Source organism: Ylistrum balloti, unplaced genomic scaffold (assembly GCF_031769215.1).
Source record: "Ylistrum balloti isolate Yb309-2 unplaced genomic scaffold, AGI_CSIRO_Ybal_v1 Utg369798, whole genome shotgun sequence".
Lineage (NCBI taxonomy): Eukaryota > Metazoa > Mollusca > Bivalvia > Pectinida > Pectinidae > Ylistrum > Ylistrum balloti.
In genome coordinates this window covers 302,439-315,908 of record NW_026781977.1, presented here as the reverse complement: position 1 = coordinate 315,908, position 13,470 = coordinate 302,439, and the positions used below count along the sequence as shown (strand labels likewise).

Genomic DNA, 13,470 nt, shown 5'->3' with positions numbered 1-13,470 from the left:
TTACCTGGAATAACAGAAATAATTACATTTAATTTAGAAATATGTGGATAAGATGTGATTAATAACCTGTCAATTTCATTGTAATTTATTCAGTTTTGTTTGCTTTCGAAAGGTTTTGGGGTTTTTTTGTTTTTTTGTTTTTTTTTATTGATGAATGAATTGGTGAGTGATAATTGGCAGTTATGTACATAAAGATTTGTTGATTTGAAATTAGAAAGAAAGAAGATTAAACAAGCAATTATGTTAGTGTCCTGTATATACGATGTAGTTACCACAGAGCAAAGGTGAGAGAAAGAAAAACCATAAGCATCCTTTATTTTCATTCTGTTTTATTTATAGTTGTCTATAAAGGGAAACAACCCAAATAGTCTGCAGCAGACTTCTTTTTAAAAGTAAGTAGAATCATGGGATTTTTTTAAATGAGATCTGTTTTAAAGGAGTAATGTTATTATGTTCCAATAATTTTATATCATTTTGTGCCGGATTTTTTTTTTAACAGTTTTCAATTTTAGTTGTTTATTCTCTAGAATCTGATCTTATAGGATTCTACTTCAAAACATGAAACAACATATTTTTTTTATCTAGTCAAAATGTTTTAAGATATTTACATTTCAGGATGTGATGTTTTGAAAACACTTTTTTACATATATGTAGGTACACATTTAAGGAATTTTGTTGTAGGGATTATGTTTTGAAAGGAAATTATCCAAACAAAGAATTAAGTTATATTAAAGCATATGATAGGTTTTACAGTACATTTTGATGATGTTGAGTTAGAGTGGCAAATCATTTTTGAAGGGGAAATTTTCAAGTTTCGTAATTTATACAAGAAGGTGAATGACATTTTTTGTACTTTTTCTTCTTTTTTCTGGTATGTATTTTCAACTTATTTTCAATTTTTAGGAATTACGGATAAGATTTTTGTTCTACAAATATATTGAAATTTAGGATAAGAAGGGAATGACACTTTCAAATGAGAATTAACCGTATTTTTTTGTATCTTTTTGTTTTTCTATTTGGTTGTGTTCAGAATTAGAAATTTGTTTAGAGAACTCTATAGGATATTAGTCAAAATGTTTTCCTTAGTATTGTTAATTATCCAACTTAATGGTGACAAGGTGTTTTACTGCATGCAAGAAAAGGTGTGAGTTCCTTATATATACAACAGACCAGTATTGTGGTACAATGATAATTGTATGTTTGAGATCTGGTGTCAAGAGAGAGAAATTTTATGTACTTTTGTATAAAAGCAACTGTGAATGAGATTAAGTTGTTGTGTTTGAGGTAGATACGTGTGTGACTATCAGTGGAAATGAAATGTGTGTGTTAGGGGGTTCGGGTGGGGTGGGGGGGATAGACATTCTGTGATACAGTTAACCCTTTTAATAATGATATGGTATACATTTTCAGAATGCTGTTTAACAGATTAACAAGTTGATAATAGTTCAGTAATGGTCTCTGGATTTTATTAGGACTCTACTGTACATGTGTAAACACTACTACATGACCTCGCTACATAATCTCTCTCAGCAATTATATATATACCTAACTTAAATTGGCTGTTCTTCCACCAGGAAACATTGTAATTTCATAATCTGATTTTTTATGATATATCATGCAGAATTTTGATTCCATCAAATCATGAATATAAATATTTGAAAATTCACTAATAATATATGACATCTTCCTTAACTGTTTCAATGACTGTTATATCATTTCAAATGCTAGCTAGCATAAATTTTTATTTCATCCCATCTTAAATAATATTTATGTCCTATTGTTTACTCTTATTTCAAGATATATAATAATATTGTCTGTTTATATATAATGTATTGTCTGAAGACAATAATAGTTAACAATTAAGAATTTAAATTAATAATGGTTAACCTGTTGTGTCCACGTTGAATTGGTTGAAATATTGTTTATTTATACAGTCACTAAACTTATTGACTGACTATTAAAAGATCAGTTAATATATACATTGTTATTTATAAAAACATCCGTTAACCATTCAAGTTACTATATTAATACCTATCCATTATTTTTCTATGTTTATATGTACAATTTTAGATCTGGGTGTGTTATATAATACTGTGTGTACTACATACATGTAGATGCTAGTCATCATGTGTATATTGTTATGAACTCCATGTGGCATAATGTTGTTATTGTTGTCCGTTTACCTGAATTTAATTCACAACACGTGCATGATTATTAATAAAATGCATTAAAACGAGATTGTGTTTTGTATTGCAATACAATACATCTTGATAAAGGGAGCTAACCCTGTTTGCTTTGTGGTAGATTTCTTCGTCTAGCCACATTTTAGTTGCATATACTAAGTTCTAATATAAATATAAATGCTTTTGAATTTAAATATAAAAAAAACTATATCAACCGAAAAGTAATATCTGATTCTAGTACTGGGGACAACAAATACACCTCTATTTCAATACACTGTACTAGTTGAATATATTTCATAATTAAAATTTTAAAATCCATCCCGGTGAGCTACATATTTCGTGAGTTATCAATAAAGCAAGAAAAAAACTGCACTGCACGTGCAAGGAAAAAATATACATTTGCATATTATATATATTGTAAACCAGGTACATGAAACACATTCGTTCTACGTGCAAACGTATTGTCTTGGTAATGTCGTGCGTATACTTAATGCTACTGTACATTGCGTTTTACGTGTAGTCAATATATACTCAGTATATACTGGTAAATTTGTACGTTGTTTCAAGGCCAATGCTTTGTACAAAGAATACAAATACAGATAGCTTACTTTCTGTCCTCGACTGTGTAGATTATAACTGATACGCCGGACCCTGACTAATCAGGGTCAGTTACCCGGCATGGTGCTCGTGTTGGTGTATCCTTTATAGGTTTATCAGTCGAGGCCAAGTTCAAGTTCATGTGGACCAGAGTTCGAACGCATGTAATTTTGTTAATGATCTTTGACTTTCTAGAACAGACGTCCTCTATGTGGACGATCACGTGGTATTTTAATATATACATATTTTAATCCGAGTTTAATCGGCCGTTATTCCGATCTAATATGTACATTTTGTAATGTTAAAAAATTACCGCGTTTATACAATCATGTGCTTGATGAGAAATTCCATATAATCTCCCGAAAAGTAGAGAAGGAAATTAGAATATTCTCATATAAAGGTGCTTATATATTCCTTGTTGTATGTATCCATGTATTTACATTAAGATGGCCACAGATTATCATAAAAAGCATGACGATAACAGATTATCTTACACAACATCGTCGTAATATCGGAAGCAGTAGATGGCGCCACCTGGGCGTCACTGACAGCGCGAATAACAACAAAATAGTTCCAAAAGCATTTCGTTTAATTGATGAATTTTAAGTTATTTTTATGAAAACATATATATTGTTACATTACAATTAAATATCTTGCATGTCTGTTCACATTTGAACCACGTTTATGTAATGTTATAGATGTACAGAAGCAAACATAGCACATTTCTAATCAGTATAAACAATAATAACACCATATACTCTTAGAAAAGCCTGACTGCCAGGCGTAAATATCGATAAATACAAACATTGCGGTTGGTACCTTGTAAACTTCATCTTCAGACTAGTGTCAATGGTTATGTATAGTCTTCGTTTCATTCGTTCAGATGACATTTCTGTAATACACGAATTCCATAATAGTGATGAGTACTGACACGGACGACTGACAGACTGCAATGTATATAGAACTAATAAAGATTTCGAACAAGCACGTGTTATATAGAAATTTAATGTCAGATGTAGAGTGGAACGAGTGAACACCTCACACTAAATTAGTACGTACGTGTTGGGCACTATATCATGTCACTTACTATGATTATCTAGCGTCTAGAAATTTTAAAGAAATGCAAAGCTATGATTCCATTTTCCGATATATCATCTGCAGTCCCTAACGCATTGGCCGCCTCTAATTACGAACATCGTGATTGATGATCCTTCCCAGAACGAGTTTTGGATTGTGACGTCACATTCATTGTGACGTCAGAAATTCTTTATCTTAGATACTGCGAAGCAGACTCTAAACACATCTTTAACTCTCACTAAAACTTCCTCAATTCTCCAGAAAACCACTATGACAATCAATGTACTCAAAAAGATTTCAAGCTTCAAGGTGGCGCCACTACTTGTATATGAGTACATTAAGGGATTGGATTCACGACGATGTCCAGAGGAGCTTTTCCGAGCCAGGAGGGGATACGAACAATGTAAACTGAAATTTTTGACCACCGTAGTGGACAGCTGGGATGGCCATGTCTCAGTTAATGGATTACTTTCCCAACAGGACGGATATCCAATGAAGACCGCCGCAGACAAAGGGACATCTGACCAGGACAGCCTGAAACTCGGCTGTAACTATCACGGTCCTTCCGGGCAGGTAATAAAACCACGGAAATTCAGGCCACGGAAAATTATACGAAAGCTTGTCGGAAAGAGCAGGAAATAAGTTCAATAAACATCATGTCGGGAAGCCGGGATCACGCGAATACATGGAGACAATTTTGTACATCAACAAACTTCAAGTTTAAACGGACGATAACAACACAAGGTACTGGAAAACACTGACTTTGTCATTGAAATAACTGACAACAATATGTGTGAACATTTAGTAATTCTGTATTAGATAAGATGGAAATTAGCTATACTTACAGATAAATAAATGTTATTTATAATACATAATAAAATTTTGAAAACTTACAAAGTATTTGGATTGAAACTCAACGCCATAACCACCAATAATTTGCGCCAGTTTTACGGTCAGTAAGCATCGATACTTTCACCATTCTGCACAATATGATAATACTCTCATTCGATGTCCTCCCAAGAAAGATCATACTTATCATCTGTTACTTACATAAATACGTTTAGATAAGAATTCAAAATATTTTTTTTTAATTTCCGAATATTAACGTACCGGGGGTACACTGAGGGATTGGGGTGCTTCGGCGTCACCCAGCACATTAAGCGTGTTCCGTCCCGATTATTTCTTTTAAATTTAAAATATTTATGTCAACAATGACAGAATGAACAATATACATCTACCTTATAACTGATAAATGACAAACTTATTTTGTAGCCTAGATAAATGTTTGGACAATATACACATGTACTATTGTTTGTAAGGAGTTTTCAGTAAAAGCTGGTATTATCCTAAATTCCTACCACATATACATGTACATGTCCCCTTTATCCATTACAAAATTATCTACGGGATTTGTCTGAAAATCCTGGTTCGATTCTTGCGTTACGATAAACAAGTCTTCAGGAATCGTACACATATCACTGTTTGACGTTTTAGTTATATGGTTTCGTTTAATTCTCCCTAATTTATGGTATATTTGGTAAAGGCAGTCAGTTGCAAAATGTCAACAAGAAATTTTGAAGTAGTTCTTGTCCTTGTATCGCCGCATCTTAATTTATTTTAGTTTAAGTACACAAGGTAACTCAATCGTATTTAAATAGCTATCGGTGCTAAAACCTAAAATAGTGATTATTATTTACACGTACTGTTGATATATGAAATATAAATAAGACTTGCTCCTCGTCACGTAGAACATGTTAACTTATCAGGAATTTTAGCTTTAGATAAATGTGTTCTAAAGACCAAAAAGCTATCTCACAACCATTTATTTCTATAAATACAACGCGATCATCTTCATACTTTAAAACGCCCACCTGACTCGTCAAGTCATACTTGGCCTGTATATTAGGTTCCAATGAATGGCGCCTGACAACGTTTATGTCAAATATGAAAAAAAAAAAAAAAAACATAATCTTAAAAAGTATGCAAGGCAACATTAACCGTCTTCCGTAAATAAATCCCTCAGTTGAAGTGAACATTAGTGTATAATCTTGCAAGATTTTTAAGTTCATTTAATACGAGGTTTAAAAGTATTTAGAGTAACAGAGAAACCCGGTTAAGTGATGCGGGCCCTTTAGGCCTCTTGCACTATCATAGAAAGTCTCGCTTAATGTTTAAACCTTTGCTCACTTATTTTCCATATCTGGGTCAGGTATGAACGTTCGTATTGACATGACCGACTTAGTAGGTCAAGTTCAGGTCGCCTCATTACATCAGTCCGTCGGTGTTTACAACCGTCCCCATAGCGTTTAATAACAAACAGCTCTCGCTCCTGGACTTTAAAGCCTAACCATTACACTTCGAACCGAGAGGTTTGTCATAACGCTCCCGATATTAATTGCCCAGTGTGACCGAGTGTGTGACAATTACTATTATTCTACTTAGAGCTAGAAAATCAATTCATTACTAATCTCGGAACAGCTGTTTACGTAAAATCTGGATGAAATCGAATGTGAGTGAAAATACCTATGTTATACGTATGTACATGTATAACAGTTGAAATTAGTATCACATAAGAAGCCCTATACTGATTCAATCTTTGCATGTTTTTATTTAGTTTCAAATTCACAGGAAGCTGGGACACGACCCGTCTTATTCTCCTTCGCCCAAATTGTATCCGGTAGCATTCGGCGGGGCTCCTGTACAATGTTCATCGGCATTTAATAATAATAATAATAATAATAATAATAATAATAATAGTATATTTTATTTCATCACCCATGGAATTATAATGACTGTTCACAGCATGATAAATTTAATAAACAAAGAAAACACATTCTTTATTATAAATCCTTTCCAGTATTTTTACTTTTTCTGTAACTTTCCGTGTAGATTGGATCAGTCTAAGAGAGCCAACCTTTTGTTTGTCTATTGCGATCGTTTTGTATGCGCCTCTCGTTCCTTTGAAATTGCTGTGTAAATTCGGTGAACATTGTGTACCTTGGATACAAACACTACAAGCGTAGTCAATATATTAGGAGAGTGAATGTAATCAACTCTGAATAATAAGAGTGACTACAGACACTGTACTTGCATCCATTTACTAGAAATCGACTTTTCGCTAAAATTTTAATAATCATTTTCTCGGAAAAAGAAATTGTGTAAGAAAATTTAGTTAGTGTACCCAGCTCATAAATAGTAGATTTAACATCACAATGTACATGTCCTATCAATTTGTTCTATCTACTGAATGTACACAGCCCATAAATAGTAGATTTAATATCACAATGTACCCGTCCTATCTACTGAGTGTACACAGCCCATAAATAGTAGATTTAATATCACAAAGTACCTGTCCTATCTACTGAGTGTACACAGCCCATAAATAGTAGATTTAATATCACAATGTACCTGTCCTATCAATTTGTTCCATCTACTGAGTGTACACAGCCCATAAATAGTAGATTTAATATCACAATGTACCTGTCCTATCAATTTGTCCCATCTACTGAGTGTACACAGCTCATAAATAGTAGATTTAATATCACAATGTACATATCCTATCTACAGAGTTTACACAGACCATAAAAGTAGATTTAACATCATAATGTACCTGTCCTATCTACTGACTGTACACAGTCCATAAATAGTAGATTTAACATCACAATATTCCTGTCCTATCAATTTGTCCTATCTACCGAGAGTTCACAGTCCATAAATAGTAGATTTAATATCACAATGTACATGTCCTATCAATTTGTCCTATCTACCGAGTGTACACAGCCCATAAATAGTAGATTTAATATCACAAAGTACCTGTCCTATCAATTTGTCCCATCTACTGAGTGTACACAGCCCATAAATAGTAGATTTAACATCAAAATATTCCTGTCCTATCAATTTGTCCTATCTACCGAGTGTACAGTCCATAAATAGTAGATTTAATATCACAAAGTACCTGTCCTATCTACTGAGTGTACACCGTCCATAAATAGTATATTAGTATGTACCTGTACTATCAATTTGTCCTATCTACATAGTGTACACAGTCCATAAATAGTAGATTTAATATCACAATGTACCTGTCCTATCTATGAGTGTATACAGCCCATAAATAGTATATTAGTATGTACCTGTACTATCTATTTGGAGAAGTATTATATCTGCCCTTATAAATGATATATCTAGTAGATGCAGGTGAAACTAACCAGAGATTCAGGTGATATGGTTGATACTGGTCATGTGACTCAGTGATTCACGTCCCGCCTTCCTTTGTCAGAAGTGATAAGTGGTAGTCTCCATTCGCTCCACATTATAGATTAAAATGAGTTTGATTTAATTGTTTCACATTTTGCTGTAAAATAAAACAGTGCTCGTTCGCTTTAATTCTGCAAGAGTTGATAGAAATTGTTGTGCGTGTTTGGTTCTGATGAACCGTTTAATGCCTTCCTTGACAATCTATCCTGTTTAAACCAAATGGAAACATTAACCAAGACAGGGGTGCAGAAAGATGAATCGGATGTGAATCCCGTGTTTGTCATACTACTTCAATATCTAGATTTTTTCATTACTATTGCATATATATGCATGTATCATACAAATACCTTGTCTCTTCTACATAACACATATCCCCTATCTCTTCTCCGTCCTACACACAGTATTTCTTCTCAATCCTACACATACTATATCTTTTTACCATCACACATGTATCACTTCTGCATCTCAACCATATAATTTCTCTTCTGTATTAAAAAAATCTTCTCTTTCCTCAATTATATCTTCCCACTATCAAGCATGCATCTACATCACTGCATGTGCGATCTTATTAATAAAACGTCAGTCGCATACACCTTCATTATGTACGAAAAAGTGGTTTATATAAATGTTAAGTAAGCTATAGCTATAAATAATCACAGGGGCTTACAACAATATAGCAGCGTGTAGAGTATAGACCAGCGCGAGGTGTAATCGATTATTATGATTATTATTCTAAAACACCGATATACCTACATGTCATCTTCGGCAGTGTGACGAGAGCTACATACCTGACATTTCTTAGTACATGCAGTGTTGAATATAAAATATTGGCGACTATCTTACTCGAATGTACTTGTAAGAACGAGTCAATTCTCACCACGTGGTAGGTGTGTCTCACCCCAAGAGTCATCGAAAAACCACGTGCGTCTGTTTTGATTTCGAACCATCCCATGCGACAAGGTGATGTTATACGACCAATCAAAACGTAGCATTACTAGCCGACCTTGACTACCATTCGACTGTTCTGCTTGGGGACAATAGGTAAGTGTATAGATTTTAAAACAATATTATTAATGTTTCAAATTTTGTACTGCCAGTTTCAAATATTTCATGGCATTTTACTGTGATACTAACTATAAAAATGTGTTTCAAACTTAAATTTGATTTAATATTAGTTGTGTGTAATGAACCTGTTCTACCTAGAGATGGTATTGCCTAAACAGGAAGTGTAATGCTTTACATACATATTAATCAGTACGGTACAGTCATAGCCGGCGAGTTGAGCCGTGGTCTTACTGAAGATACATCAAAACATTACTAAACCACAGTTATTCGGACTTACTCAACAAAATGGACAACCGAAGTTTAATCCTGAACAATAGCGTTGTCAACCAAGACTCGCTTATGTCGGCGCTGAACAAATTTGTGCATGCTGTAGATTCGATGGACGATACAGTTATGATTCCAAATCGACTAAAAGATATGGAAGTTACTGCCTCAAATATACCTGTGGTAGCCGAGGAGAACAACAACAAGGCACTATTACCAACTGTGAAACAAGGCACAGACTTGTATAGTTTTTATTCTCTACTCAAAACAGTTAAAACGGACTTGACAGTGGGAACACATGGAGTGCATTCAGCTGTGTTCAGCGACCCAGAAGAGGCCATCGAGGGGGAAATCGAAAATAATCATGCAGATGAATCGGCAAAAAAAACTGCTGCAGCTTTCCGACATCATTTGTCAGGTATCTTTAGATTATTACATCAAATGACAGACACTGCCAACTATCTAACAAATCGGTATGAATCTGAAGTGGGTGGAAAATCAGCACAAAACCCCTCCTTTGCACCCTTTGCAATATGACCGTGAAGACAACACCCCAAAAAATCCTTGACGACCCGGAGAATGTGTGAAAAAATTCCTCGGAATGTATTATACTGACAGTTATTTATCAGAGCGTATCACTATGGTAGTAAACTTTATAAAGAAACCAGTGATTTTCGCGACTCTTTGAATTCCCACCGGAACATGGTGAACTGTAGATTCTAGATAATACATTGTCAGCATCTCCTCGCCTCGGGCCTTTTGGAACTGGTAAAATGTCAATGTGGCTCAATGTGATGTGATCATGTTCTCTCGTGTCTTCGTTCAGAAGCGATGGACGACTTTTTATATTTTTCTTTAAATTGACAATGTTCACAGGTTTGCTCAAAAATAAGCCATGCTAATATATTTCTCCTATTTCCTGTGCTATTAACCGTGCCACCTCGATCTCTGTTTTGCAATATGTAATGTTATTTTTTTTATGGTGCCATATAATGGTAAGCGAACGTATAAAGAAGAATCTGTAGGGATAATTACCAGAATCATTTAACCATGACGGATCATCGAATCGGCTGTAGCTAGGACTTGTTTACTGTTTACAAGGAGCTTGTTGCCAAAATAAGACTTGTATATGATTTGAAATGAATGTGGAGTGAGTGAGCATGTTTGTTATACGGATATTTAATACGAGCGTGAATGTTTATTTATATGTTAATGAGGGTTTCGAAGACTGAATTAGCAAACTTCATGATTCACATACCGATTTATGGTAATTTCATATAAAATTAAATATAAATTTTATATCGTTGCCATTTTCTTAATTATTAGAAAGTAGAAATCAAATTTCTAGGAGTTAATTGGGGAAGCTTTGCTTCTGTATTTGAGCGTGAGGAAACATAAAATTCGCAACATGTGATTGAGATATTTATATTTACACTGTATAATGACGTAAAACTGACCCAAATTGGCCAAAATGCCCTGTTTCCAACATATAACCTTTTCCATAATAGTTTTGTCTTTGAGCAGCTGCGTGATACGATGTAGGTATAATTTATTTACTTATAAAATTGAGTTGTGTTCATATTTTACGTGATGATGTGATAAGGGTACATGTTTTATTAAAAAGAATAAATGTTTGAGAGCGACTTTATATGTTAGTATACACATTTAGTTAGTTCTCAACTTCGCCTTATAAATGAAAATATTTATGTCTACATTAAAATATTAAAACTAATATCATGGTGGATTTGTATGTTGTCTCCACGGCCTGGAAATATGGTCTGATGTTTTGGAGTGGTTGGTGTGACCACAGGTAAATAAGCGGTTCATTCTACAGGATCGGTATACACTCCATGACACCCCGGAGTCGTAGGTGCTATCTCGGCCACCTCTGTACGAATCTGTACGTGTCCCAAACCTATACGTAGCAACATCTGTGTGATGAAGTGCCGATTTCATCAGGGTTTCTTTTGTTGCCGATTTCATCACGTGGTGATTAAGATATAGGTCAGATTGTTGAGGAAACAGTCATATATTTTCACCTTGCTCTGATCACAGAGGCTAGCAACGATATATGCACGAAAATAGTAATAAAAATGGGTTTTATGCTAGTTTACAGCTGGTGGTTGTGGGGTTACATCTATTCCTATGTACGAATTTCTAGAAGCAACATCTGCCGATTTCATCAGGTTTTCCTGGCAATGGATGAGATATACGCCAAATTGTTGAAAAAGCTGAGTATCAATATTGCTTTTGGTGGTGGATATGAAGTTGTTACTATATAAATTTATAAACGCATGTAAGAGGATGGACGTGAAACCAGTTAAAAAGAATAAATAAGATGGAGGGAACCACGTAGTGTTCCAAAACAATGACTAAGATTTTCTGAGAAAAGACTCGGCTATTGTGGTTCTGGTGTATTTTCCAGTTGTCTGATCTACTTTCGAAACTATATCCAGATGACAGGAAAATTCTGAGAAATGACTTCAGCTGAACTGCGTATCGCAGCTACAGACTGCATCAAATTCCGAAAAACCCAAGCAGGACCAGAACGTGCCAAATCCGTTGACTTGAATTTGGCTTTATATCGCAAAACAGGATATTACGTCATGTGAAAAGTACATGTTACATCGGATATAACTAGAGTACTGATATTTTGACGGTTTATCAGAAATACTTGACCCACTCTTTATCCTGACGTCAAATCTACAACGATAGGTCATCAGTTCGTTAGTAAACGGAAAAGTCCATGGTTATCGAGATACTATTGGGGATTTTTTTTTGGTCTTAAAACAAGAACACAGGAACTTGATACGAATTCCATGTGAAAACCGTTGTAGCATTGTCGTTAGTCATATGGCCTTGAATCCATAAATGTGTACACCTGTCACAAAGTGCTTAGCCCGAGTCAAGCTTAAGGTTTTTTTTTTATAAAATGGACTACTTTATAAATGTCTTAATGTATCAAATTTCACTATAATATTTATGAAATTGAAACATACAGACTGTTCTGTAGATCTGCTTTCAACAAATTTTATTCATGGGTCCAATCGTGTCGTAAAGTTAATTTCATAATTATGTGCGATCATTCTATCGGAAATTACCGAGTAGTTTCCAATACGCTATCCTAATCATGATCAAAGAATAATATTAGCTTATAGTAATATCACACAACATCGAATTAAAACATAGTTACCGGTATCTGTTTAGAAAGGTAAAAATAGACAAACTGTCATTACTAAACATAGACTACCTACCAGATATCGGGACATCTACTTCAGCCGCTATCAGAACGATTTTTATCAAAGCTTGACAATATCAAACCAGTGGTTCGTGAAATTTTAACAAATATGAATGAAACCTAATTTAGAATATTCTCTGGCGTCATTCCACGGCTATATATTTGATGAGACGGGTTATATTGATTTATTTTGAGTGTCGTTTTCGCTTTCAAAGTCCTTTTTTATTTCAGCGACTGAAATATGTTTTCCCAGTAACCACTGTTTGCTGTAAATCTAACGAACCTTGGAGCAACTGGACCGGAAGGTCTTGTTTCAAAGGTTATGTTCCCATTGTCTTATGAATTTGACGTCACGTAATTGAACCGAACAGTTGTGGTTAGTATCCAAGGACTACAAGAAAATGTCAATATGTCTACTGTTTGTCAGTCTAGAGGGTTGGAGTACTTTGAACGTACATCAGTATTGAAATTCGACCCACTCTCTCTGGCCCGGCTAACAAACAGGTATCAACATGTAGACGGATGCTTGTTTCATTGGAACTGACATTTTCCTTTATTGACTTGATTTCAAACAAAGCACAGGGATTTGTTACGAATTCCGAACCCTGATGACTTACGCCGTGTAATACATAATTCTATCTATGGACCGAAAAGTGAGGAATTGTGCCATGTCCCTGTGTCAACCGACGCAATCATTCAAAATCACAATAGCCAAAGATTTTAAGTCAACTATAATACACGTTTTCACTGCAGGAGATGTTTGGGAAATTTATTAATAATTAATTTCAACAA

General features: G+C 34.5%; 1 protein-coding gene across 1 annotated transcript; it reads left to right on the top strand.

Annotated features, from left to right (window-relative positions):
- Positions 1-9,364: 9,364 nt before the first annotated feature.
- Positions 9,365-11,172, top strand: LOC132544422 (mid1-interacting protein 1-like). The gene has a single exon (XM_060208015.1). It carries the CDS (start codon positions 9,462-9,464, stop codon positions 9,975-9,977), a length of 516 nt encoding a protein of 171 aa, XP_060063998.1. The 5' UTR covers positions 9,365-9,461; the 3' UTR covers positions 9,978-11,172.
- Positions 11,173-13,470: the final 2,298 nt, after the last annotated feature.